The sequence below is a fragment of the Anomaloglossus baeobatrachus genome, chromosome 2 (assembly GCF_048569485.1).
Source record: "Anomaloglossus baeobatrachus isolate aAnoBae1 chromosome 2, aAnoBae1.hap1, whole genome shotgun sequence".
NCBI classification, from domain to species: domain Eukaryota; kingdom Metazoa; phylum Chordata; class Amphibia; order Anura; family Aromobatidae; genus Anomaloglossus; species Anomaloglossus baeobatrachus.
The window spans coordinates 566,157,465-566,185,219 of record NC_134354.1 but is presented as its reverse complement, the minus strand read 5'-3'; the positions used below and the strand labels follow the sequence as shown (position 1 = coordinate 566,185,219).

At 45.4% G+C, this 27,755-nt stretch overlaps 1 protein-coding gene across 1 annotated transcript in view; it reads right to left on the bottom strand.

The window, feature by feature from the left end:
* SLC15A1 (solute carrier family 15 member 1) overlaps positions 1-27,755 on the bottom strand; it is a 98,051-nt gene that overhangs the window by 8,864 nt on the left and 61,432 nt on the right. The window contains exons 16-19 of the mRNA XM_075336722.1: positions 24,380-24,511; positions 11,704-11,850; positions 7,971-8,017; positions 6,444-6,551 (exon numbers count right to left, since the gene is read on the bottom strand). Coding sequence (XP_075192837.1) covers positions 6,444-6,551; positions 7,971-8,017; positions 11,704-11,850; positions 24,380-24,511 — 434 coding nt within the window. The remainder of the gene's footprint in view (positions 1-6,443; positions 6,552-7,970; positions 8,018-11,703; positions 11,851-24,379; positions 24,512-27,755) is intronic.

Below are 27,755 nucleotides of genomic sequence, written 5' to 3'. Positions count from 1 at the left end.
TAGCTCCTCATAGGGACACAACCACCATCACTGTAGGCACCATGGAATTATCTTTGTACTCCTGACATTTTATGATGTCATACAGTTTTGAAATCTTCAGTTCCAAAATATTTATCCTGGTCGCATCACTCCAGACTATAGTTTTTTAGCATGGGCATTGCTAAATTGTAGGTGGACATTTCTGTACATGGGCTTTAGGAGAGGCTTTCTTCCTAGATGATGCCCATGTATTCAATTTCTCTGCAGTGCATGTCATTTTGAGTCATGGGAAACACTCACCCCGGTTTGCCTTTCTATTTCTTTAGCTAACTGCAGGAAACTTATATGTCAATTTGTCTCAACCCATTTCCTCAGAAAATGCTCCTGTTTAGGTGTTAATTTCTGTGATTGTTTGGATGTCTCTGTCAGATGGTTGCAGTTCTATCGATGTTAATTTTTTTATCACTTTTGCTACAATATTCTGACTGATAAGTAAATCTTTGCAGATCTTCTTGTAGCATTTACCTTTCTTGTGTAAAGAAATTATTTTCTTGCTCAGGTCTTGAGACACTTCTCTTCCATGTGGTGCCATTGCTGACAATATGTATTGAGAAGGGATTTTCTCTAAGTAATGCCCTTTTAGGTTAGGTTAACATGAGCATTTAAAAAAAAAAATCAGATTTTTTTCCAAAAAAGTGGAACGATTTTTTTTCCTCACTTGTCATCCATGGGCAATTTGTGTGCAGTGCATGTGCAATCTGATTTTTACACTAGCTTAAGAATTTACAGAACCATTTACAGTTTCCTACATAATTGCAATGTATCTATAAAGACTAATGCCATACTGTGGTATGCGATATTTTTTTCTCGCACCCATAGACTTGAATGGGAGCGTCTCATCCAGTTTTCAGAGGAAAATTGATCATGCTGTGATTTTTTTAATTCACAGATTCTGTCAGTGAAACAAAATCAATCATATGCACTGTCCCATTAATTCACAGACGTCCAAGGGCTGTCCTTTTCTTTTCACGGATAGCAATTAAACAAAAATCATGTTAATGAGCCTTTATAGTCAATTGTCTCCTGGAAACTTGTTTAATGAATAATTAGACATACCTGTGGTTGAATTCTTGTTAATTAGAATTTTGTAGCCTAAACTTTAGCTTTACTCCTAAGACTTTTTTATTGAGGTGCCCTACTTTTTGCAACATAGTTAAATTGAATTTGTTGAAAAAATTACTTTTTTGAGTGTGCAAAATAACAACTCTTGTTTGCAATCAGCAGTCGACATTTGTGTGAATATTTTGTCATATTGTATCCCACAGAAAATGTTGATTCTGATAAGAAAATAAAGGTTTTCTGACATTTGTTGGGTGTACTGATCTATATTGAGCACTGTACAACAGTTAAAACAAAAGACAAATGTATAAAGAAATCTCAACCCCATTCTCTTATGTCTGGCTGTGAGATAACTGTCTGGGGCAGTTGCCTCCCACCTCTGTCTTCACTGCAGCAGGGCACAGTGGTTAAATCCAATCCTTAACTAAACCAATCTCAGTCATTCTTCTGCAAAAAATGGAACTGATCAGCAGAAATGTAATCTTTGTGTTCAATGTGGGATTTTTTTAAAACTTTGAATTTACAGAACATGCATAGAATCCTATGGAGTAGCAGACTAACAAACTATTATAATTAAACCACAACGCTAGCATTTTATTTTATTTCACCACTGGAGTAGTGCTTTAAAGGGAACCTGTCAGGTCAAAAAAGCATTCTGACCTACAAGCAGGAGCCTGTGTGAGCTGCTGACCCCTCCCTACCCATCCCTGTGTTGTTATATTGGGTAATATGAAAGTAATAAAATAACATTTTATTAATTTCATATTCCCTATGTAAATAGCACAGGTCTCTAGCCTCATTGGTGTCTCATCGCCCTGTGGGCGTCTACATTCTTTCCATGGTATCATGCCCCTGTGGGTGTGATACCTTGGATTTACATCAGCGACATGACCGTCGCTACTTTAGAATCTCGCGCATGCAAACGCTTACCATTCTCGCTGCCTCATCCTGGTTTTGCGGGTTGGCTTCTGACGCGCACTGCGCATGCTCAATAAGACGCCTGCGGTTCCGATCATGCGCAGTGCGCGTCAGAAGCTGAGAAGCGCCAGGATGAGAAGGAGACGAGAATGGTAAGCACGTGAGATCTGAAGCTGCAGAAGTGACGTTGCTCATGTTAATTCATGGTATTACGCCCACAGGGGCGTGATACCTTGGAAAGCATGTAGACGCCCACAGGGCGATAAGACGCCCATGGAGCTAGAGACCTGTGCTATTTACATAGGCATTATGAAAGTAATAAAACATATTTTATTACATTCATATTACACAATATAACAACACAAGGATGGGTAGGAAGGGGTTAGCAGCTCACACAGGCTCCTGCTTGTAGGTCAAAACGCTTTTTTGACCTGACAGGTTCCCTTTAAATCTAAGTCCCCTGTCCTCTGTCTTATACTCACCCTCCAGTGTCTTCATCTGTTTTCAGTGTTGCTCTCATAGGTCTCTGACAAATTGTGACCTACTGGCAGTTTCAGTGTTTAATGGAGCGCACTGGAGGTAACAAATCAATACAAATTTATGAGAGCCTTATTGTGGCCTTGTTCTCGCTCTCATAGATTTATATTGAGAACTTTTGATGTAATTTATAACTTCTGGCCAGTCAGAAGTTACTGTCACAAGATGGCATCAAAAAAGGGTGAAAATGGGGGGCGTGTCCTGGCTATGGAGGAGTGAGGACATGTTTGTCTCAGCTCCTGCCACTGGACTACATTACTGACAATTAAACCAGCCCAAGAGCCTGGAAGAAAAGGATATGCAGCGGAGGAGAAGGGAGAGCTCCCAGGGGCCCAGCAGAGGAGCGTCACGGACAGAGGAGAAGGGAATCAGAGGCTTCCTTACCCGGCCGAAGCAGAGGACAGCACCGCAGACATCTCCCAAGATGGAGAGGAGGGGAAGCCCCAGCAGCAGAGACAGAGGGAGGAAACCACCTGGGCAGCGGAGGAGAGGCAGCTGATAACTCCAGACAGCCAGCGTGCAAGGTCTCAGGTACAGGGGAACCCTGGAGTAGGGAGCATGGGTACAACCCCCACCATTGCTGATTGCAGACCTGCAGTGGGGAAGCCTCAGGAGGGGGGAGAGGTACCCTTACCCCTGTCACAGAAGGAGGACAATAATAAATCTCAAGCAGAGGCTGTTAATGCTGCAAATGGGGAATAGGGCCCTGCTAGTGGAAATCTCCTATCTTCAGTGAGACACAGCCTGAGTCAAAGTGTGTATGATATGGAAATGCAAGCAGAGTTAGAGCCTGCCACAAGTACAATAAGATCACATGAAGCAGGAGTGCTGACAGAACTTAATGAAATCCGGGCACACATCTCTTCTATGCCCACCAGAAAAGATATGGAGACATATATAGCAAGGCTGGAACAGGCATACCGCACAGAGCTGTCGGCCCTGAGGGGGGAGGTGGAAAGAGTGGACACTCAGAACCAAATACAGGCAGCTAAAATACAAAGCCCGGGCTTATGATTAAGGACTGTTTTTAAATTTCCCTTTTGTGTCCGAAACGCGTCAAGCCGCACGGCAAGCCGCATGGCGTTTTGGATGATCTGTGACCCTTTCTCTATTTTTAATTTATTCAAATAAAGCATGAAGATTTTTATTCATTCGCATTGGTGCTGAGTCCCACTCACTTTTTGTTGCTACTCGGGAAGAATGCATGTTCTTAGGAACCCGAATGATATGCCATCGTTTTCTGCAGCCCTGGATATTCCGTTGGTGCCTATTGAGGAATGGCCGGTGTTTCCAATGGGTGGATGGGGTGCTGCCCCAGATGGTGATCGGATGTGTGGCCCTCGAAGAGGAAGACCAGTCTGATGTTTAAGGAGTTATTGGTTTATAAACAAAAATTCATTGGGTTGTTTCTCAATAGAATGTACCTCCCAGTTTTGCCATAATTTTTTTTGCCAGGGGGATTAAGTCTTCCTGATTATGAGGGAGGGGGGTTCCCTCCCACCTTCCTGGAAGGGGGGGCACCCCTTGACGGTGTATAACACAATATTCTCTCTAGACCTTGTGTCCTCACATTATATAGGGCTCTGGCTGACAAACTAAGTTGAATAATTGCTTATTGTTAGTCCGGGGCAGGGGGCTCCTTTGTATAAAGTTCCCTCCCTGATTGGGATAACACGCCATAAAGGAGTGGCGTAGTCTCACCATCCCTAGGTTAGACAGTTTGGTATTCTCTTATACCTATACAGTTACTTTTAGTCTTTTTGTCTTTTTAGACCCGACGTTACATAGTTACATAGTTACATAGTTACTTAGGTTGAAAAAAGACCTAGGTCCATCTAGTTCAACCTTCCTCCACCAGTTCTACATTTAGACGTTAGGGTAACATTAATCTGCATTTTTCTAGTTTCATTTTTTATATGAAAAGATTTATCAATAATTCATAAGACAATAGACATACAATGAGAATGAGTATATTAGGATACGGGAAGTCAAAAGAAGTGGGATTCTGGCCTATAATTTATAAGTGGTTGTATGGTAATAGCACAAAGATAATTTGAAGAATTCCAAGAAATTTAGTAATTTAACAATTTCTGGATGTTATCCCGGCATTGAGAAAATGATGTTTATGTATTGTAATTGCACAAATGATATGTTTGTATGTTGACAACAGTTTCATCAATAAAACAGATTTGAAATAAATAAGGGTGAAAATGCTAGAAAGTATAAGACCTGGACAAGAGACTTACCGTAGGTTCTTGGGTTTAAAGCACCACTCCAGCGCTAAGAAAAAAATGCTGAAGAGGTGCTTTAATTTGTATATTCAGTGTCTCTTTGAAAAATATACAAGGTAGGGATTCATTTAGACAAGTTAAGCAGTGTTAGTAATGTAATGTCAAAGAAGTTGTGAGGATCATTATTTAATTAATATTTCTATCTAGAGTCGTTCCAGAAAAAAATCCAAATCCTCATATGTCAATTGATTAAAACATTGTAAGAAAAAAAAAAATCAAGAAAATCACTGTGTCCTTAATGGCAAAATATCTCTGTCTTTAATGGCTTGAGGTCTAAAACATATGTAGTATGAAGAGGTTGAATGGGTTGTCCTATGAAAACAAGTCATCATGTATCCGCAGGATGGGTGATATCATATTGATCAGTAGGGATCCGAGCTCTGGGACCCACACGGATCGGCAGATTGGGAATTTGTATTTCCAATGGGACATTTTCATCCAAGTTACAAAATAAACTAGCAGGTCGGGTGACTAATCACTGCTCCTTTCAGAGCGCAACGCCACAGAGAATAACTAAAGCACAGACTGCACATGAGCACTGCTGCTCCATTACAATGGGAATAAAAGTTAACAGTTCTGGTAGATGGACCCCCTACTCATAACCAAGTAATCATTTATCCCATGGATAGGTGACAACTTGTTTTTACAAAACAACCCTATTGGTATTTTCATACAGGTCAAAGGGACTTTTGGGGCCCTAAGGCTCCAGGACCTGGGTGTGATTGCAACCCATGCAACTATTATGGTTACTGTACTGACAAGTGGTGTACACTTCTGTGTGCGCCTCACCACAAATCCTACTCTTAGATTAGTGGCAAAGTGAACACTACCACTCATGTTTAAATTTCAGGAGACTAAAGCAGGCTTTACACGCAACAACATCGCTAACGAGATGTCGTTGGGGTCACGGAATTCGTGATGCACATCCAGCCTCGCTAGCGACGTCGTTGTGTTTTAAACGCACGAACGACTGTTAACGATCGAAATTACTCACCTAATCGTTGATCGTTGACACGTCGTTCTAATCCCGATTATCGTTGCTGTTGCAGGACACAGGTTGTTCGTCGTTCCTGCGGCAGCACACATCGCTATGTGTGATACCGCAGGAACGAGGAACCACATCGTGCCTGCGGCCACCCGCATTGAGGAAGGGAGGAGGTGGGCGGGATGTTCCGGCCGCTCATCTCCGCCCCTCCGCTTCTATTGGGCGGCTGCTTAAAAATGCCGCTGTGACGCCGAACTAACCGCCCCTTAGAAAGGAGGCGGTTCGCCGGCCACAGCGACGTCGCTAGGCAGGTAAGTATGTGTGACGGGTGTCAGCGATGTAATGCGCCACAGGCAGCGATTTGCCCGTGATGCACAACTGACGGGGGCGGGTACTATCGCTCGCAACATCGCTAGCGATGTCACAGCGTGTATAGCCCGCTAAAGACTAAACCATTGTTCTAAATGGATGGAAGTTAAATTAGTAAATCACTGCTTTACTTGGTCACCTGACTATCATCGCGTCACTATACTCCGATGAATAACTCTTACTCAGCATACCATTATAACATATAAGCATACTTGCTATTCAAGGTAAAAAAGGAAAACACTTACACTCCTAAGGATTGCATGGTATAATTTGAGAAGCTGAATGGCTGAATGTCACCAAGACTTTCTTTATGCATTTGCACCATTATAGTTTCGTTTAGACTATTGATGAATCTGAAACAATAAATTGTGAAGAAAATAATTAAGCATTAGCCTCTGTCTTCACACATACATGCACATATACACACACATATACACACACACACACGTGACATTCCTGAGGGTCCAGTCGCCACAGAATTACTGCACCTCAGCCAGATTTGTGGTATCCCATTCCCGGGTAAGGAGGAGGCCACAAGTCATTGCACACACACACAGACACACATTCTTAATTTAGCGATACTCCATTTGGCCGTGGTTAGGGCGCGTTGCACCTTAGGGAAAGCACAGTCCCGAAGCCAGTCTAGAGGTGGGGTTTAGTTAGTGGGAGCAGACTGTAGAACATTAGTCAGTCAGGAAGTGGACGCAGAGGAGAAAGGTCCTGGGGTCTGGAGCAGCTCGTCTCAGGATCAGTAAAAAAGGAGTCTTAGAGCTACGGGAAGTGAGCCATCCACCCATGGGCTCGCATCCACAGCCAGTATACCGTTGTGGAGGAACTTGGCCGCAACGGGGAACCGGTCCCTAGACTAGTGGAGAACAACTAGGCTCAGCTAGTAAACCGGAGGCTGAGGTTACTTCAAGTACCGAAGCCACCACCGCACATAACCCGCTGACAAGTTGACTACATTGGACAAGGGACAAGGCAGGTAAGCCACTCATAAAAGGGATCAGCGGACACCGGCTCAGGGCACTGTGTGTGTGGGGCAGGCAGGAGAGGCCAGCACAGGAAGACGACCAGGGAAGGAACACAGAAGGGTGTACCAGATTGTGCCTCTGAACTATCTGGGGATCGGCTGGGGCCCATCACAGCAGGACTCAGCACCCCGACGGAAGTCTTTGACTAGTCATGGTAACCTGGAACTCTCAACAGTGAGTAAAGAACTTGTGACTGCATTCCTGTGTTGCCCAGTTGTAGTCTGCGCCTCCAGCCCTGCACCCCGCCATTACATCTCAAAACCATAGACTCTATCACCTATTTACCTGCCCTGGGGCTAAGCTCTGCCCGTGGAGAGCTCAACCACCTCTGTTGTGTCACCACCGACCCCAGGGCATCTGCCAGGCAGCAGCGGCTCATATCTGGCCGCACACCACGGGTGGCATCACAAACTCATCTTCCCTTGTCTCCACGTCATTTAAAACCACACCGCCGGGGTCACAAAGTCAAGCCCTGTTGCCATGACATCATCCCTAAAGAAACAAAACTGGCCCGGTTTCGAGTGCCCCCATGCCCTGGTGGGGCGTGTCACTCACACACATACACACGCAGCTTCTTATTACAGTATATTTATCATCATTATTCAGGTTGGAATTACCTAGCAAAATAGCCAATGGCGGACATTGCTATTATATTTCCAGGTAAAGGAACTGGATTGTGTAATTTGACAACTCATATATCAAGTAGCTGCAGTGAACAATGATGTTAGAAGAACATACCTGATCGCATTGCTTCCTTGTTCTGGTTTCTTGGTTATATCTTCACGCTAAAAAAATACATTTGTTCACTGTTTTCAGGTTATAAAGTCATAGCACATTTTAATTGCTAATTTATAAAAAAAATAAATTGCGCATAAAAGGCACTGATTGTCACTCAATAGTGTAAAGTACCACCTTCATATCGTACTAGATATGTTGTACTCCAGATCCTTTCATCAACTGACAGACTGAACTGACTTAGGGCTCGTTCAGATGAGCATATTAAATGTCCATGTGCTGTCTGTGTGCCAAACGGGCAGGGTAAAGAGTGCAGTGACCAACGCCAGTCTATGTGCTAATGTTCCTGAACATTTTTCCACCTGGACAGATAGACTGCATATAAAAAAAATCACACCATGTACTACCTTTGATCAGACTTACCCATTATAAGTCAATGGCTGTTAAAAAAAAACCCATCTCATACTGGTTGTCATGGTTTGTCATGTGTTTTTATGAACCAATAAATATAACATCCTGTATTTATAGACCGGAAAGTCAGACATTTTAACCTACAGAGAGCTCCTATTCAGTACATCATGGGGGTGTATAATGCTATGTGGGAGTGTGTAACGCTATGTGGGAGTATATAATGCTATGTGGGGGTGTATAATGCTATGTGGGGTGTGTATAATGCTATGTGGGGTAGCATAATGCTATGTGGGGGCTGCATAATGCTATATGGAGGAATATGGGGAGTGTATTATAGTACATGGAGGACATGTGGGGCCCATTCTGTATGGTGGACTATGTGAGGTCCATTATACTATATGGAAGGCTTTGTGGCGCTATTATAATATTTGGAGAGCTGTGAGGGAGCCTTTATACTTTATCTAGCGTTATATGAGGGCCATTATACTGTGTGCAAGCAATTGTACAGTGTGGTTTGTTGGGTGTCCATCATACAGTGCGGAGGACTGTGTAGGGGCCATTATACTATTTGGAGGACAGTATGGAGCATTATACTGCATGGAGGGCTGTGTGTGGGCCACAGTTGGGGATCATACTGTGTCGGGGTCACCATTCATTGCTAGGGTAGTTGAATGGGGGAACAGTAGGGTCATCATACTGTGCGTGTGAAGGGTATTGTGGAAGAATTTACAGTTGAGGATCATACAATGTTTGTGGAGCAGTTTTGTTGCCATCATATTTTATGGCTGCAAGGAAATGGGAATCTAGGGGCTTCAGTAGGAGGAAAATTGCTTGGTAAGGGCTGTAAAGTTGTGAAATATGCCCTTCTGTGACCCAGCTCAATATTATAATTTTTTTTGGGGGGGAGGTGGGCCCAATTAGATATTCTGCTAAGGGGTCCCATGATTTCTATGTACGCCCCTGATGCCCTGCACTATAAATGTTTAGTAGCTCATTGTTACTGTGTAAACTTTGGGTTAATAGACTATCTGCCTGCAGTGACAAAAACGAGAATTAAGCCGCGTAGATTTGCAAGATGCACAACCCTCAGTATGAGAAGGGCACACCCCCTGAATAGATATTGATGTGTAAGTATAATCAGACCTGTGATACTGTAAAGTATGCATCCTCCATGTATGCTGTTTAGTGGCCCAATGGTTTCTGCTGTCTTTTGTCCCACAACTAGATGTATACACTGTTTAATGGCCCAATGTCTATACCCATATCTAAATGTATATAATATCTAATGGTCCTATGGTTAAGGGCCCATTATTTTTTTTTTTGCTTTTTTCAAAATAATAGTGTTTAGAAGACATGTCGGGAAGAAAATGCAGCTGAGGCTGAAGAGTGGGCGTGCAGCAGGACGTAAGTGCCCATAAATGTGTCTACAGCAGCTGAATTTGCAGTCTGCAGTCATGGATTTATGAGCATAAGTACAAAGTATTCACACATTTGCCATTATTTAAAAATTGGGACAGTTATTAATGTATATTTTATAAGGTGGACACCAAACTTGATGAGGCAAGTGGCTCTAATTCCAAGCATACATCAGGCAAGTTTTGGGTAAATCCTGTTTTTGCAGAAGTGCAATTGCCAGCACTGAGAACAATATTGAAGATGAAACCTTTATGGCAGAACCTATTAATGATCTAAATCTGGGCACAACTGGGGATACAATCCTAGCTCGTGAAGGAACTAATGCTCATACTACAGAACCAGTGACAACCACAACCAAGACCACAGCTCCAGTGTCAACCACTTTTAGGTCACCACTCTGGCTTCTGTAAGTGGTCCTAAGGGGTGAAAAAAAGAAAAAACTTCAACTTATGCAATACATCAGGAGAACTTTAGTTGAGGATGGTGAAGATAATTCTCCTTGTTGTCTGCTTCCCTCTCTTCCTGTATTCCTTTTGAAAATGTATGAGCCTGCATGCATTCATGTATTTTAACATCAATAGATTCAGGAGCGCCACCCAATTGTTCCACTGAATTTTTTTCAGCACTTCAGAGATGTTGCATGATTAAGCACACTACTGTTCAGCCCCCCCCCCCACCTTCTTCAGCTACTAATATGAACTACTATGCCCTCCTAGAAGCTTTCAGGCCTTCATATCATTGTAGCCAATACATGTTTATACAGAGCTAGGGTATGTCGATCGGCAATACGCATGCCTTAAAGAATAGGCTTGCTGAAGGACGATACACCTAATTTGTTAAGAGGTGCATGCTACTTATTGAAAAAAGCGCATTTCTTAACTGGCATGTGCCATCACCAAAAATATACTTTAGTCAGGGATTAGAGTACATTTCTAAGGTAAGATACGCCAATAAAGCAATGTAACTGTTCATGAATTTGACAGCTGAGCATAGCTATGACCCATCCTGCCCATGCTCAGCCAATATCGGTGTAGCTACAAGGGACTGGGGTGAAAACACAAAAAATTGCTAAAATATTGACTTAAAGGGACTGTCAGTGGATTTCTGCAATGTAACCTGAAGACAGCATGCTGCAAGTGTTAATACAGAGACTTCAGTGCACCATCTGTTATCTCACAGTTTTTTTTGTTTACCTTGTTATGTTAGCTTAAGCCTGTTATCTTTATCATTAGTGGGTCTCAGTGGTGCATGAGTTGTAGTCTGACTCCTCCCCCTCTGGGATTAGCAGCTTCTGTCTATGGAAATGTACACTGGTGTGGGTGGTGGCAATTAAGCTGTTCAGATGAGGGTGGTTTTTTTTCACCAAATCTGCATGTTAAAAAAATTGCAGTGTTCACTAGTTTTTTCCATATTTTGGGTCAGACTCGCCCATTCAAGTCTATGGGTGCACACAAAAGATGGATCCCATATGAAACATCCGTAGAGCATGCATTTTCTATGGATACACTGCAATTCTTTACTATAGGAAACTAACTTATTTGGTAAATTATTAAACACTGCTCCTGTAAAACAACATATTCTATATGAATGACAAACGAGAGCAAAAAATGGTCCAAGTTTTATTGATTACACACTGTTGATATTTTTTACACCCTCATGCGAACCTACTTCTTAGGTTACATGCGCGGTGTCTTTTTTAGGTGGATTCCACCTGCTGTGCGGCTAAAAAAGAGCTTAAAAAGTGCTAAAATGAATGAAGATATGCACTGCAGTATCAAATTGACTTGCTGTGCATATGTTCAGTCTTTTTAGCTTCTTTTTTAATTGCATCAAGCTTCAACATGTTTGTGAAAGTGATACAATAATAATAATTGTTATAAATATGTGTACATCTGGTACATTTACTCACCCACTTTGGCTGCAGGTTGGGTTCATTTGTAACAATGTATGTATATCGGTATCCAGCAGAAAAGCCATCAAGTGGTAAATCTTGTGCTATATTTCCATAGTTAACCATAATCATGCTGTTTTTCTGAAGTTTTTCATATCCACTTGCCTAAAAAAAACACAAAAAAAGTAAAAAAATATTTTTTCTACAAATTATACTACATATCGAATGTTATTGGTCTGTAACTTTGTCTACATTTTTGTGCTATATTTATATTTATAAATCAATCACTATAAACATGGTAGGTTCAGATATAACAGAATTGCAGAATTCACGTTTAACACGAGGTCATCGCAGGAGGCCACTGAGCACGTGCACTTAGCTTCTTTGATCGACAATGGCGAGGCCTGTTCTGAGTGGAACCTGTCTTGTTAAACTGCTGTATGGGGTCTTTGCCACCGTGCTGCAACTCAGTCTCAGGGTGTTGGCAATCTTCTTAGAGCCTAAGGCTGCTTTCACACATCCGGTTTGAGCAGTGCGGCTCAATCCGGCTGTGAAACCTATGCAACGGATGCGGCGAAAACACAGCATCCTTTGCATAAGTTTTTTACATGCGGCCCGTCCGGTTTTTGCCGCTTGCGGCAGGCTACTGAGCATGCGCAGTGGCAAAAACCGCATGCAGCGTCCGGATGCGTTTTTTGCCGCATCGCACCGCATGCGGCGTCCATAGGCATGCATAGGAAAATGCGCCGCATCGGCCGGATGCGGTGCGATGCAGTTTTTTTTGCTGCACAAAAAAACATGCCAGGCAACGTTCCATCCGGCCACCGCATGCGGCAAAAAATGGATGGAGCGCAAGCCCATGCGGCACAATGCGGCACTAATGTTAGTCTATGCAAAAAAACGCAACCAGCAGCAAAAAAAAAACGGTTACGTTTTTTCTGCAAAGTGCCAGATTGTGCTGCACAGGAAAAAACGGAGGTTTGAAAGCAGTAGAACAACAATTCTTATTTCAGATCCAGTGACCTTATTTCAGTGAGGCTGGTTTCACACTACGTCTTTTTAACATCCGTCCTTAACGTTATTTTAGCGGACAAGCGGATCCAGTGCAAATGCGTTTTCATTTCAATGCATTTGCAATGGACTCGCGTTAACATCCGTTCACCTGCGTTTGCGTGCGTTATAGTGAGGATCCAGTGACTTGCAGTTTTTTAACATGTTTCAAAAACGCTACTTGTAGCGTTTTTGAGCTCCGTCCAAATACTGCAAATTGCTGGATCCTGACTATAACGCACGCAAACGCAGGTGAACACTGGCGTGCTGATAGACAGGATCCTGCTTTTGTACTGAGCATGCCCAGAAAGTACTGAGCATGCCCAGAACCAGTCTCGCGTGATCTGTCTATCTCTCTACTCCCTCCCTCACCCTCTCTCTCTCTATCTCTGTCTTTCCCCCTTCCTCCCCTTCCTCTCTCTCCCACCTGAGAGCTGCGGACACTCGTAACCAAGGTAAATATCGCGTAACCACTTCTCTTAGTTACCCGATGTTTACGTTGGTTACGCGTGCAGACAGCCCGGCTCCTAGCAGCTGCAGACACTCGTAACCAAGATAAATATCGGGTATCCAAGCCCGATGTTTACCTTGGTTACCAGTGTCTGCAGCTGTCAGAAGCCGGCTCCCAGTCTAGTTCCCCTCACTCCCGATCACATGACTCCAATGCCCTCCCCTAAACATCCAGTGCAGGATCCTGCAAAATAACATATGCGTTTGCATACGTTATTTGCTGTAAAAGCAGGATCCGTACTTCCGCTAAAAAAACGTTTTCAGCGGATGTTAAAAAGACGTAGTGTGAAACTAGCCTGACCAGTACGTGAGAGTGTGAGTGATAACACCAAATGTACACCTGCTCCCATTCACACCTGAGACCTTGTAACTAATGAGTCACATGACACCAGGGAGGGAAAATGGTTAATTGGGCATAATTTTCCCATTTTTACAACGAGGTGTACTCACTTTTGTTGCCAGCAGTTTTGACATTAATGGCTGTGTGTTGAATTATTTTAGAGGACACATCAAATTTACATTTATGCAAGCTGTACACAGACTACTTTACATTTTATAAAAGTGTCATATTTTCAATGTTGTCCCATGAAAAATAATACAATATTTACAAAAATGTGAGTGGTGTACTCACTTTTGTGATATATTGTAACTGCAAGACATCGCTTCCTATTATAATCATACACAGGCTTCTTACACCTCTCAACTGGAATTTTGGATCACTTTTCTTTTGCAAACTGCTCATATTTGAAGGGTGCCTTTTCGCAAAAACAATTTTAAGATCTCTCCACAGGTGTTCAATGGGACTTCGATCCAGACTCATTGCTGCCACTTCAAAACTATCTGGTACTTTGTTTCCTTCCATTTTAGGAGGCTTTTTGAAGTGTGTTTTGATTCATTGTCATGCTGGAAGACCCATGACCTAGGACGCAAACCCAACTTTCTAACACCATGTACTACAATGTGACCCCAAATCCTTTATTAATCTTCAGATTTCCTGTGCCTTGCACACAGTCAAGGCACCTAGTGCCAGAGGCCACAAAGCAACCCCAAAACATCTTTGAACCTCCACCATATTTGACTGCAGGTACTGTTTTCTTTTCTTTGTAGACCTCATTCCATTTTCAGTAAATGGTAGAATGATGTGCTTTATCAAAAAAGCTCTATCTTGGTCTCATCTGTCTACAATACTCTTTCCCAGAAGGATATTGGCTTTCTCACATAGATTTTAGCAAATTGCAGTCTAGCTTTTTATTTCTCTGTGTCAGCAGTTGGGTCCTTGTCAGTCTCTTGCCATAGCGTTTCATTTTAATCAAATGTTGATGAATAGTTTGCTCTGACAGTGATGCACTCTAAGGCTATGTGCGCACTGGGAAATGGAATTTTCTTGAGAAAATTCCACATCCTCTCAAAGATTACCGCACCCGCAGTAAAAAACCGCGGGAAACCGCACCCGAAAACCGCATGCGGTTTGCTGCGGTTTTACCGCGGTATTATTCGCGGTATTGCCGCGGTTTTGCCGCGTGCGGGTTGGGATGTGCTTTATTGCATTCAATGCAATAAAGCACATTGAAGAAAAAAAAAAAAAAATACATTTAATTCTGATAGTAGATAGACAGAAGAATAGATAGAGGGATAGATAGACAGACAGAGGGATAGATAGATAGATAGATAGACAGAGGGATAGATAGATAGAGGACAGATCGCTGCATTTCCCACGGTCGGCAGTGAGTTCACATTACCGGCCGTGGGAAATGACCGGTAATTACCTCTGCTGTCTGCTGCTTTCATTCAGCGCTGTGTTAGTCGCGGCTGGATGGAAGCAGCGCAGGACGTCGGACCTGTGGATTATGCCGGAGCTTTGTTTGGGGGGGTTAATAAAATGGTGAACGAGGCTTGTTGGTTTTATTTAAAATAAAGGATTTTTCTGTGTGTGTGTTTTATTCACTTTACTTATGGGTTGATCATGTCAGCTGTCACATAGACGCTGCCATGATCAAGCCTGGAGTTAATGGCGGTGATCCACCACCATTAACCCCTTGTATTACCTTGCCACCACTGCTACACGGTGGCAAGAAGAGCCGAGGACACTCCGGTAGTGCCGCATAATGCATGCGACAGTGCCGGGGCAGCTGTGGCTGATATTCTCGGCTGCGGGAGGGGGAGTGAGGCGGGGGACATTAACCCTGCCCCTCTCCCTCCCCAGCCTGAGAATACCGGGCCGCCGCTGTGTGCTTACCTCGGCTGGAAGGTAAATATGCAGCGGAGCCCACGTTCTTTTTTTTCTATATTTCCGTTTTCTTTCTATGTGCGTTCTATGTCTGTGATGTGTTCTATGTCTGTGATGTCTGTGTGTGTGTGTGATGTGTATGTGTCTGTGATGTGTGTGTTTACTCTCTGCATGGCTTCCTCTTCCTGTAATGACATCACTTCCCTGCAAAACCGCAGACAGGCGATGTACATTACCGGAGGTAAACCGCGAAATACCGCAGGGAATAACGCAGGAAAACGCAGTGAACCGCACAGAATTTGCTTCCTGCGTTATTCCCTGCGGGATTTCATGATTAACATTGGTGTCAATGGAGTGAAATCCCGCAGCGATGTGCGGAAAAGAAGTGACATGCACTTGTTTTTGCTGCGGGATTCCCGCAGCAAAACATGCAGCTGTCAAATTCCGCCCAGTGCGCACAGGATTTTTTTTCTCCATAGGATTTGCTGGTGATTCACTGCAGAGATGTTATGAACATTTTCTGCAGCGAAACATGCAGCAAATCCGCGGAAAATCCACGGCAAAATCCGGTAAGTGCGCACATAGCCTAAGCCTGCAGGAAAGCTTCAATTTCTTTGGAACTTGATTGGAGCTGCTTATCCACTATCAGGACTGTAAAGTTGTAAACTTCTTCGTTATGTTGTGCACCATGGAAAAAGGAACATCAAAACCTCTGGAGATGGACTTATAACCTTGAGAAGGTTGATATTTTTCAACAATTTTGGTTCTCAAGTTCTCAGTTCTCTTCTTTTTCTGTTTTTCATGCTTAGTGTGGCACACAAAGACACACAATGCAACGATTGAGTCAACTTCTTCCCTTTTTATCTAGTTTCAGGTGTGGTATTCATGTTGCCCACACCTGTTACTTGCCACGGGTGAGTTAGAATGAGCATTACATGCTCAAAACAAAGTTGTTTACCCAATAATTTTGGAAAGGTGCAACAATTTTGACGGGCTTATTTTGTGGGTTTTGTGTGAAAATGTCCAATTTTCTAATTTTGTTTGTGTTGTTCCAATACACACACAGGAAATAAACATGTGTACAGTGGAACCTTGCTTAACGAGAACAATCCGTTCTGGGACTGTGCTTGTTAACCAAGTTACTCGTTAGGCAAAGCAAGATTTCCCATAGGAAATCATAGCAATGCAAACGATTCGTTCCACAACGTGTTAAATTTCCCATCCTGGTCCCTTATTCTGTCATTCCACACATGCACAAACACACACAAACACGTACAAACACACACAAACTCACACAAACACACATGCCACGCACACGCACATATTATATGCTCACCTTACCTTCCGTTCCATTGCCGGCCTGCTGGGACTTGCTGTTCTCTGGTACGGGGCCAGGCTGTGTATCGCTTTACCATAACGACGAGGGAGGAACTTCCCGGCCAGAGCGCTGACGTCAAAGGCAGAGCCGCTTGCCTCTGATTGGCCAGCGTGCTGCCTTTCAGTAGCGGCGAGAGGAAGTTCCTCCCTCGTCACTATGGATGCCGATACACAGCGTGGACTGGAGCGCAGCGGCAAACTACAGGACCCAGGAGGCCGGCGATGAAACGGAAGGTACACTATATTAAGTTATATTATATGCTCACCTTACCTTCAGTTCCACCGCCGGCCTCCTTGGTCTTGTAGTTCGCCGCGAGGACGTCGCGATGTACCCGGGAACTACAAGAACCAAGAGACCAGCGGTGGAACGGAAGGTACTGTATGTGCGTGCGTGCATGTGTCCTCTGGAGGACTGTGGAGTACGCCGCGCATGGAGGGTTTGTCGGGGTTAATAAATTGGTAATGAGGGACTTTGTTAGAGTTTTTTATTTCTAATAAAGGATTTTTCGTGTGTGTGTGTTTTTTAACTGTAATTTACAGATTAATCATGGAAGGAATCTCGGGGAGATGCCTGACATGATTAATCTAGGATTTAGTGGCAGCTATGGGCTGCCATTAACTCCTTATTACCCCGATTTGCCAACGCACTAGGGTAAATCGGGAAGAGCCGGGTACAGTTCCAGAACTGTCGCATATAATGTATGCGGCAATTCTGGGCGGCTGCTGACTGATATTGTTAGGCTGGGGGGCTCCCCATAACGTGGAGCTCCCCATCCTGAGAATACCAGCCTTCAGCCGTATGGCTTTATCTGGCTGGTATTAAAATTGGGGGGACCGCACGCCGTTTTTTAAAATTATTTAATTATTTATTTCACTGTACAGTATACACACACCCACCAGCTGCTGTGTTTGGGTGCAGTGAGACACCTGTCACTCAGAGTGGGGGCTGGTCTCACTGCAACCAATCATAGGCGCCGAAAAGCAGGAAAGCAGGGAGTACGAGATTGATTAATGAGCGGCCGGCTTTTTCAAAAGAGGAAAAGTCGCCGGAGTTTAGTGAACAGCTGTGCAGCGCCGCGGCAGTGATCGGGGAACGGTAAGTAAGAGAGAGGGGGGAGAATGACCGACAGACTGTGAGAGGGGGACAGACAAGACAGAGAGAGACAGACAGAGCGAGACCGACCGACGGGAGATAGAATGAAAAAAAAAATGACCGACATCGCTAGTAAAAAGCACAAAACGTGCGTTTTGGACATCGGAGTGCCACACAATGTTTTTACGTAAAATCTTTCATGTAATAATCTCAAAAAGTAACATACACCAGCTCTATCTCACTATTGGGTATGTGCCCTTAACATTTCCGCCATTAAAATTCATTTTGGTGTCATTTTGGAAGGTTTTCTGGTGAGTCTGTAAAAATGGCGTAAAACTCGGACAAAATTGTTCACAGCTGACTTTTGAGTGATAAATGCTTCAAGGGGTCTTCCCCATGCTGTTGCCATGTCATTTGAGCACTTTTCTGAGACTTTTGTGACATTTTTAGGGTTTCTACATGCTGCCGGGGGTCATTTCAGAAAAATACTCGGGTCTCCCATAGGATAGCATTGGGCTCGGTGCTCGGGCCGAGTACACGAGTATCTTGGGATGCTCGGCCCGAGCCTCGAGCACCCGAGCTTTTTGGTACTTGCTCATCACTACTAATGACCCTTGGCTCCTGCTCTGCTGCGAGCGTGAGCTGAGTGTCATGCAAGTGTGATCCGATCCCCATCTTCTGTATTGTCAGCCTGTGAGTATATTGCACTGCACTTGGATGTCATCTGAGTGATGTCCGATGTTTCTCTAGCACCCATAGACATGTATGGGTGCGAGTGACATGTCTCTCACTGACAATCACAGCAGGCTGCAATTTTTTCCTCAGTACGATTAGGGATGAGGAAAAACTCGCAGATCTGAGCTGCTTCAGTAAAAACGTTACAAGATATTTTCTGAAGCAGCTATGTGAAAGAAAACTTCAGCGTTTAAAGATGTCGTGTGCAAACATTGGGGCCTTTAAAGGGAATCAATCACCAGCATTTCTGTATATAACCTAAAGCCAGTGCTGTACTGGCACTATCAGGCTGATTCTCTACATACCTGTAGTGGTCAGCTCGGATGTTTAGGTTTTCCAATCCAAAAAAGTAAAGTTTATAAAATTAGCTGCTTGTTGAGTGACAGCAGCAAAGGAGCATATAATATATTCATAGTTATCCCGTCCCTCTGTTAGAATCAGCATAAGTATTATACAAACGATTCACTTTGTCTGTTGCAGGACCTGTCTGAGGTCATACCCATGTGACCTGGTATCCAGCATTGTTGGTTGAGACCCCGCCCCTTCTGTTCACATGGGTATGATCTCAGGCTGGATTCAAATGATGGTATGGCATCCTATGCGATATGCTAATGGCCCTCAGCTCCCGCTGTGCTGCCAGCGTGAGTCAAGTGTCATGCAACTGTGATCTGATCCTGCGATTGGATCACAGCTGTGGAGGAGAGGGCAGGTGCTGCGGAGGAGAGGGAGGGATTAATCTCCCTATCTCTACATTTGTCAGCCTGTGCATATATCGCACTCCACTCGGATGTCATCTGAGTGTAGTCCGATGTTTCACTCGCACCCATAGACTTGTATGGGTGCGAGTGACACGTCTCTCACTGACAATCGCAGCATGATGCCTCTTATCGCTCATTCAGAATCTGCATGAGAAAAAAACTGACCATCTGCTCTCCCTCATTGACTAACATTGGTTTGAGTGCAAGGCGAGATTTTCTCGCTTTGCACTCATCCGAGTCATACGCTTGTGTAAGCGTACCCTAATAAGAAGACAACAGTGTTATAAAAAAAGTACCTGGTAGATGGGGTGGATTGTGGCGAAGTACTTTTAGATAAACTTGTACTGTAAATGGCCAGCTAGAAAGAGTATAGCAAAAATGTCAGCTGTGAACAGCTGAGAACTTGTGTTCTTCTCTATTGGCTGCTGCACAAGTAATACCACATTGATCTGTGGAATAATGATCAACACAGTTTCTCTGAAAATCTTTGGCTCCTTCTCTACTGAACTCAGGACCTCCTCTTATTAGAACCAGAATCCCATTTCAACTGTTTAAATCCAATTAAATGAAATGACTTATGGCAGCCAAAGTAGACCAAAAGATCAGTGACAAAAGCCTGCTTTACACGTTGCAATTTCACATACGATATCGTATGCGATTTGCAATGCCCCCATCGTATGTGCGGCACGTTCAATTTGTTGAATGTGTCGCACACACGAGTAACCCCCCGTCACACGTACTTACCTTCCATACGACCTCGATGTGGGCGGCGAACATCCACTTCTTGGAGTGGGAGGGACGTTCGGCGTCACATCGACGTCACACGGCAGCCGACCAATAGAAGCGGAGGGGCGGAGATGAGCGGGACGTAAACATCCCGCCCACCTCCTTCCTTCCGCATAGCTGGCCGGGAGCCGCAGGACGCAGGTAAGATCTGTTCATCGTTTCCGGGGTGTCACACACTGCTATGTGTGCTACCCCAGGTACGATGAACAACCTGACGTTCAATTCATGAGGAATGAACGACGTGCGTGTGATGAACGTTTTACCGTTCAATCGCAATCGCACGTAGCTCTTACATGTTACAATGTAACTTACGATGCCGGATGTGCATCACTTACGACGTGACCCCGCCGACACATCGTAAGATAAATTGTAGCATGTAAAGCGGGCTATAAAGACAATCGTGAAAGACAACACAAACGCAATGGGGCATGTGAATAGGGTGGCATGGTACAAAATTGCACACGACTCCTACCACAGATGCAGATACAGTTGAATACAATGGTGGAGAAGGGAGCCAGACTCCTTGTTCCTCCTTTCAGCCTATGATTCTCAGTGCAGCAGACATTGTGACAACATTTGAGTCTCAGTCCACACACTGCAAATAAAGCAGCACAGTGGAGTGGAGGAACACAGCTAGGTGAAATTTTTTTTTTTTACCAGTCAGTACTTGTGGGGTCCTGGATTTGTACCATATGGTGTGGGGGGATTTTGGCAGCATCATACTGCTTTGTGAGGTCACTGTAGGGGAACTGTATGGGCATCCTACTGTGGTGGAGATACTTTGGGAACACTATACTGTGTGTGCTTGGGCAACAATAAGGGCAAAATCACTCTGTAAGTGACACTCTCTCCCAGTGTTTTAAAAGTTGTTAGTCATGATGTTCTGTGACTGCTGATATGGGCAGTAACCCCATCTACTCCATCGATGTGGGTTGAGGGCAATTAGGTTTCTTGCTATGAGGCATCATAATTCATTTATAGAGCTATCCAAATCATGGAGTACATCATGGACATATCATAAGTGCAACCTCTGCAGCGCACGGGGCCCAAGAGATGAGAGGGCCATTTTCTACTTCCAAAGTAGGTGGAAATGTGCATTATGATGAGCTATTGGACTGCAAAGGGCCCATATACTGTTCTTGTGCAGGAGGCCTCTTCTGTCTGCATCCACCAGTGTACCACTCTATTATAATACCGTAGAAGATCTAATTCACACCTGCTTGGTTGTTCAGTTCTTTGCAAAATAGCATATGTGCCTATGAATAGATTAAACGATTTGCAGTATATTTGATAACTGTTCCAATCCTAATCAGCATTCCCCAAGCTGCGCCGCTGAGGCTCTTACAAATCTAGAACAACCATGCCCTCACCAGATGCATTATAATCTAAACTAGAAGGTGGCCCGATTCTACGCATCGGGTTTCTAGAATTTATGTATTGTGTAGTTCATGTATGATTTTTGTTATATATATATATATATATATATATATATATATATATAGATGTTGTTGTGTGTAGTTACCAAGTGTTTGTGTAGGGCGCTGTACATGTTCTGAGTGTCGCGGGGGGTGAGAGCGGTGTTGTATGTGTGTTGCGTTGTTTGTGGAGCGCTGTGTGTCTGTAGCGTTGTGTGTGTGTGTGTGTTGTGCGGTTTGTGTGGGTGTGGTGTGTTTTGGGGGGAGGTATGTTTTGAGCAATGTGTGTGTTGTGCAGTATGTGCGTATATTTGTGTGTGCAGCGTTGTCTGTGTGTGTGGGTGTCTGTGTAGGGCGTTGTTTGTGATTCCTAGTGTGTGTGTGTTGTGCAGTGCGCGTGTGTGTGTGTGTTGGGGGGAGGTGTGCACCTCCCATCGTGCTCCATCCGCCATGCTGCGCACTCCCAAACGTGCTCCATCCGCCATGCTGCGCACCCCCTATCATGCTCCATCCGCCATGCTGCGCACTCCCAAACGTGCTCCACCCGCCATGCTGCGCACTCCCAAACGTGCTCCATCCGCCATGCTGCGCACTCCCAAACGTGCTCCATCCGCCATGCTGCGCACTCCCAAACGTGGTCCATCCGCCATGCTGCGCACTCCCAAACGTGCTCCATCCGCCATGCTGCGCACTCCCAAACGTGCTCCATCCGCCATACTGCGCACTCCCCATCGTGCACCATCCGGCATGCTGCGCACTCCCAAACGTGCTCCATCCGCCATGCTGCGCACTCCCAAACGTGCTCCATCCGCCATGCTGCGCACTCCCAAACGTGCTCCATCCGCCATGCTGCGCACTCCCAAACGTGCTCCATCCGCCATGCTGCGCACTCCCAAACGTGGTCCATCCGCCATGCTGCGCACTCCCAAACGTGCTCCATCCGCCATGCTGCGCACTCCCAAACATGCTCCATCCGCCATACTGCGCACTCCCAAACGTGCTCCATCCGCCATACTGCGCACTCCCCATCGTGCACCATCCGGCATGCTGCGCACTCCCAAACGTGCTCCATCCGTCATGCTGCGCACTCCCAAACGTGCTCCATCCGTCATGCTGCGCACTCCCAAACGTGCTCCATCCGCCATGCTGCGCACCCCCCATCATGCTCCATCCGCTTGGGAGTGCGCAGCATGCCGGATGGTGCACGATGGGGAGTGCGCAGTATGGCAGATGGAGCACGTTTGGGAGTGCGCAGTATGGCGGATGGAGCACGTTTGGGAGTGCGCAGTGTGGCGGATGGAGCACGTTTGGGAGTGCGCAGCATGGCGGATGGACCACGTTTGGGAGTGCGCAGCATGGCGGATGGACCACGTTTGGGAGTGCGCAGCATGGCGGATGGACCACGTTTGGGAGTGCGCAGCATGTGGGATGCAGCACGATGGGGAGTGCGCAGTATGGCGGATGGAGCACGTTTGCTCAGCCTCTCTCCTTCCAGCCTCCCTCAGCATCAGCCTCCCCCTCCCAGCCTTCCCCAAGATCAGCCTCTCTGCTCCCAGCCTCCTCCAGCACGCCGTGCTCCTCTGCCGACACTCACCCACACCCGATCGCATCCACTCACCCACACAACCGATCGCATCCACTCACCCACACAACCGATCGCATCCACTCACCCACACAACCGATCGCATCCACTCACACACACAACCGATCGCATCCACTCACACACACCCGATCGCATACACTCACACACACCCGATCGCATCCACTCACACACACCCGATCGCATACACTCACACACACAGACACTGACGATATTGCACATACGCGCTGATACTCACAACATCCGGGGATATCACATGCTTCTGGCCATGTGATCCTCCGTCAGGTCCTGGAAGCTCACAGCACAATATCGCCGCCGAGAAGCAAGCGATATCACAGGATGTTGTGAGTATTTGGATGCGATGTGATGTGTGTGTGTGAGTGAGTGTGATCTGATTTGTGTGTGTGTGTGTGTGTGCTGTTATGTGTGTGCTGTTATGTCATGTATGTTCCGCAGCTGCAGGACCTTGATGTGTGGATGCGATGTGATGTGTGTGTGAGGTGTGTGTGAGAGTGAGTGTGAGCCGGTGTACACTGGTAACTATGATACACATCGGGTAACTAAGGGACCTTAGTTACCCGATGTGTATAATGGTTACCAGCTTTCACGGCCTCCGTTAAGATCCCAGCATCGCAAGGTTATGTCTGGCGCTGCCGGGATCCTGACGCAGCCGGTGTAGAAGCAAGCGATATCCCAGGATGTTGTGATGTGTGAGGTGTGTGTAAGGTGTGTGTGAGAGTGAGTGTGAGTGTGAGTGTGATCTGATGTGTGTGTGTACTCACCTGGGAATCGGAGCCCCGTGTCAGTTGGGCCACAGCGAGCGTGCATTGCGTGAGGGGGGCGGGGCCTGCAGAGAGCCGGGGCGAGAGGCCAATCCGTGTGGGGGGGCGGGGCCATGGCGAGCCCAGCGGCCAATCAGCTTTGTGTCACCGTAAGGACACAATTTCGGAGCATGACAGACAGACAGACAGACAGATAGACAGACAGATAGACAGACAGACAGACAGAATAAGGCAATTATATATATAGATGACTGCTGTTTATAAAACTTTATAAACCAAGTAGGGAGAAACATTTTATACAGACTTTTCCCAAACCAGTGAATCACTAAGAAAAGCCAAATGAGTAGAAATCGTGTATTACCTGGAAAGAAGGCAGTGAAAGGGGACCAGGGGAATCCACAGCTTGTATATAAGAAACATTGACATTCTCTGCACCTAAGTTTATGACTTTAACTTGTAACTGATTTCCAGCTGGGAATTTTGGCAGAGTTTTCTGTAGGACAAATAGAAATAAGCAATATAGCAAAATAAATATAATAATAGATTGACACAAGTTATCAACTAAGGTTCTGTTCACACTGGTGTCAAATAACTTCAATTTTCTATACCCCATGTGTTATTTTAAAGCTCAGTTCACATGAGCGTGTAACAAATCGTTACATTTTCACCAGACTCAAAACAGTTTCCATTTTTAATAATAGCAATGTATTCATAAAGCACAGATGCTACTTAGTTCATCTGTGTGGCATCCAATCATTTTTGAGCACCTTACTCACCAGGAATAGTCAAATCTCATCCGAAATATGGAAGACAATGGTGCATGGTGTGATTTCTTTCATGTGGACATTTGGGGCCTTGTTCTAGTGTCACTGCGTTGAGAAAGACTTGATGGTGTCTCCGCGGTGTTGGATGTTGATCTCCCCGAGGTCAACCATCCTTATCTATGTAGTCTTCTACTAGGCATTGCTCCCACTAGCCAGTTTCCTACTCCACACTGGTGAGGGGCAAATACCCCGAAACAGCTGTCTGTGGATGGATACCATGTTTGGCATAGGTGGTCTCCTTGACTGGATACTGCCCTTCCCATGGTTGTTCCTTCCCGGTGAAAGACCTGGCTAGTCTTGTCAATTAAGTAATTCATGTTATGATTTAAGTTGTGCTGCTGTGATACACTTTATTGATCCCGTGGGAAATTATGGTATCGCATCGTATCGTATAGTAGTTTCCTGCCAGAGTTGAGAAAAATGTGATGGTGTCTCCGTGGCATTCTTGTTTTGCATATTTTCCCAGGGGGCCTTGTTCTAATATCACTGTGTTGAGAAACACATGATGGTGTCTCCGTGGTGTTGGATGTTGATCTCCCCGAGTTCAACCATCCTTACCTATGTGGATTTCAGGAATGACGACGGATTCCTGCGCCCATAGGCTTCCATTATAACTAACGATGGATGCCGACGGAAGAAACAAGGTTGCATTGTGTGTTGCTCCCGCCTGACGGTCTTTCATTCCACGACTGATCTGTCATGGGACGGATGCAACGCAAGCCCATCAGTCACAATCCATCATTAATACAAGTCTATGGGGAAAAAACGGAATCCTGCATATTATTTTGCAGAATACCGTATTTTCTCAAGCCCATGGATTACAACTGATGGAAAAGACGGAAGTGTGAAAGCAGCCTTAAGCGGGCTTTACACACTACAACATCGCTCAAGTGATCTCGTTGGGGTCACGGAATTTGTGACCCACATCCGGTCGCTTTAGCGATGCCGTTGCGTGTGACACCTATAAGTGATTTTGCATCGTCGCAAAAACGTGCAAAATCGCTCATCAGTGACATGTGGGTCCATTCTCAAATATCGTTACTGCAGCAGTAACGAAGTTGTTCCTCGTTCCTGCGACAGCACACATCGGTACGTGTGACACCGCAGGAACGAGGAAGCTCTCCTTTCCTGCCTCCTGGCCACAATGCGGAAGGAAGGAGGTGGGCGTGATGTTCGTCCCGCTCATCTCCGCCCCTCCGCTTCTATTGGGCGGCGGTTCAGTGACGCTGCTGTGACGTCGCTGTGATGCTGAACGAACCGCCCCCTTAGAAAGGAGGCGGTTCGCCGGTCACAGCGACATCACACGGAAGGTAAGTCCGTGTGACGGTTCCGGACGTGGTTGTGCAACACGGGCGGCGATTTGCCCGTGTCGCACAACTGATGGGGGCGGGTACGCACGCTGGCGATATCGGTACCGATACGCAGTGTGTCAAGTAGCCTTTAGCCGAACCACAGAAACACTGACAACAAGAATCTCTTTCTCTGTCAGATTCTCCCTGTTCATGTGTTCACTCCATAATACTGCATATTTACTACATTTGCCCTGAGGCAACCATATTTATTTTGCATGAGATAATATAGAGAGCACTGATGTAGTAAAAAAACAATAAATTGTTAAAATAGTAAAAAAAAAACCCTGACGTACAGTACAGTGTAGAAATTTCTGCTAAAATCGTGAAGCTGAATTGTATTACTGTATAAGGCCACAGAAACATGTTGAGTATTTGGTGAGTTTTTAACTCAGGATTTGTGATCCAAAACCAGAAATAAAACAATCAGAGGAAAAGTATAATAGAAACATGAGAACCACTTTTGTATTTTTCATCCCCTTCTGGTTTTAGCTACAAGTACTGAGGTAAAAAACTCACCAAATACTCAGCGTGTGTATGTGACCTAAAAGTAAGGGGTACTTCTCACATAGCGAGATCGCTGCTTGTGATGTACCAGTGACCTCATCAGCGATCTCGCTTTGTGTGACACTAAGCAGCGACCTGGCCCCTGCTGTGAAATCACTGATCGTTACACACAGTGCTGGTTCATTTTTTGCTCGTTGCTCTCCCGCTGTGAAGCACACATCGCTGTGTTTGACAGCGAGAGAGCAACAATCTGAATGTGCAGGGAGACGGCGTCTGGAAGCTGCGGACGCTGGTAACCAAGGTACACATTGGGTAACTAAGGGAAGCGCTTTGCTTGGTTACCCGATATTTATCTTGGTTACTAGCGTACGCCGCTTTCAGGTTGCCAGTGCTGGCTCCCTGCACATGTAGCCAGAGTACACATCGGGTAACTAAGCAAAGCGCTTTGCTTAGTAACCCGATATGTACGCTGGCTACGAATGCAGGGAGCCAGTGCTAAGCGGTGTGCGCTTGTAACCAGGGTAAATATTGGGTAACCAAGCAAAGCATTTTGCTTAGTTACCCGATATTTACCTTGGTTACCAAGCGAAGCATCGTTTCCACGAGTCGCTGCGGGCTGGTGGCTGGTCACTGGTCGCTGGTGAGATCTGCCTGATTGACAGCTCACCAGTGACCCTGTAGCGATGCACCAGTGATCTTGACCAGGTCATAAGACTAAAGACCGCTTTACACGCTGCGACATCGCTAAAGCGATGTCGTTGGGGTCACGGAATTCGTGACGCACATCCGGCCGCTTTAGCAATGTCGTTGCATGTGACACCTACGTGCGATCGAAAACCGTCGCAAACACGTGCAAAATCGCTAATCGTTGACATGCTCCCCTATTCCCAATTATCGTTGCTGCTGCAATTACGATGTTGTTTGTCGTTCCTGCGGCAGCACACATCGCTATGTGTGACACCGCAGGAACGAGGAACCTCACCTTACCTGCGGCCGCCGGCAATGAGGAAGGAAGGAGGTGGGTGGGATGTTACGTCCCGCTCATCTCCACCATACC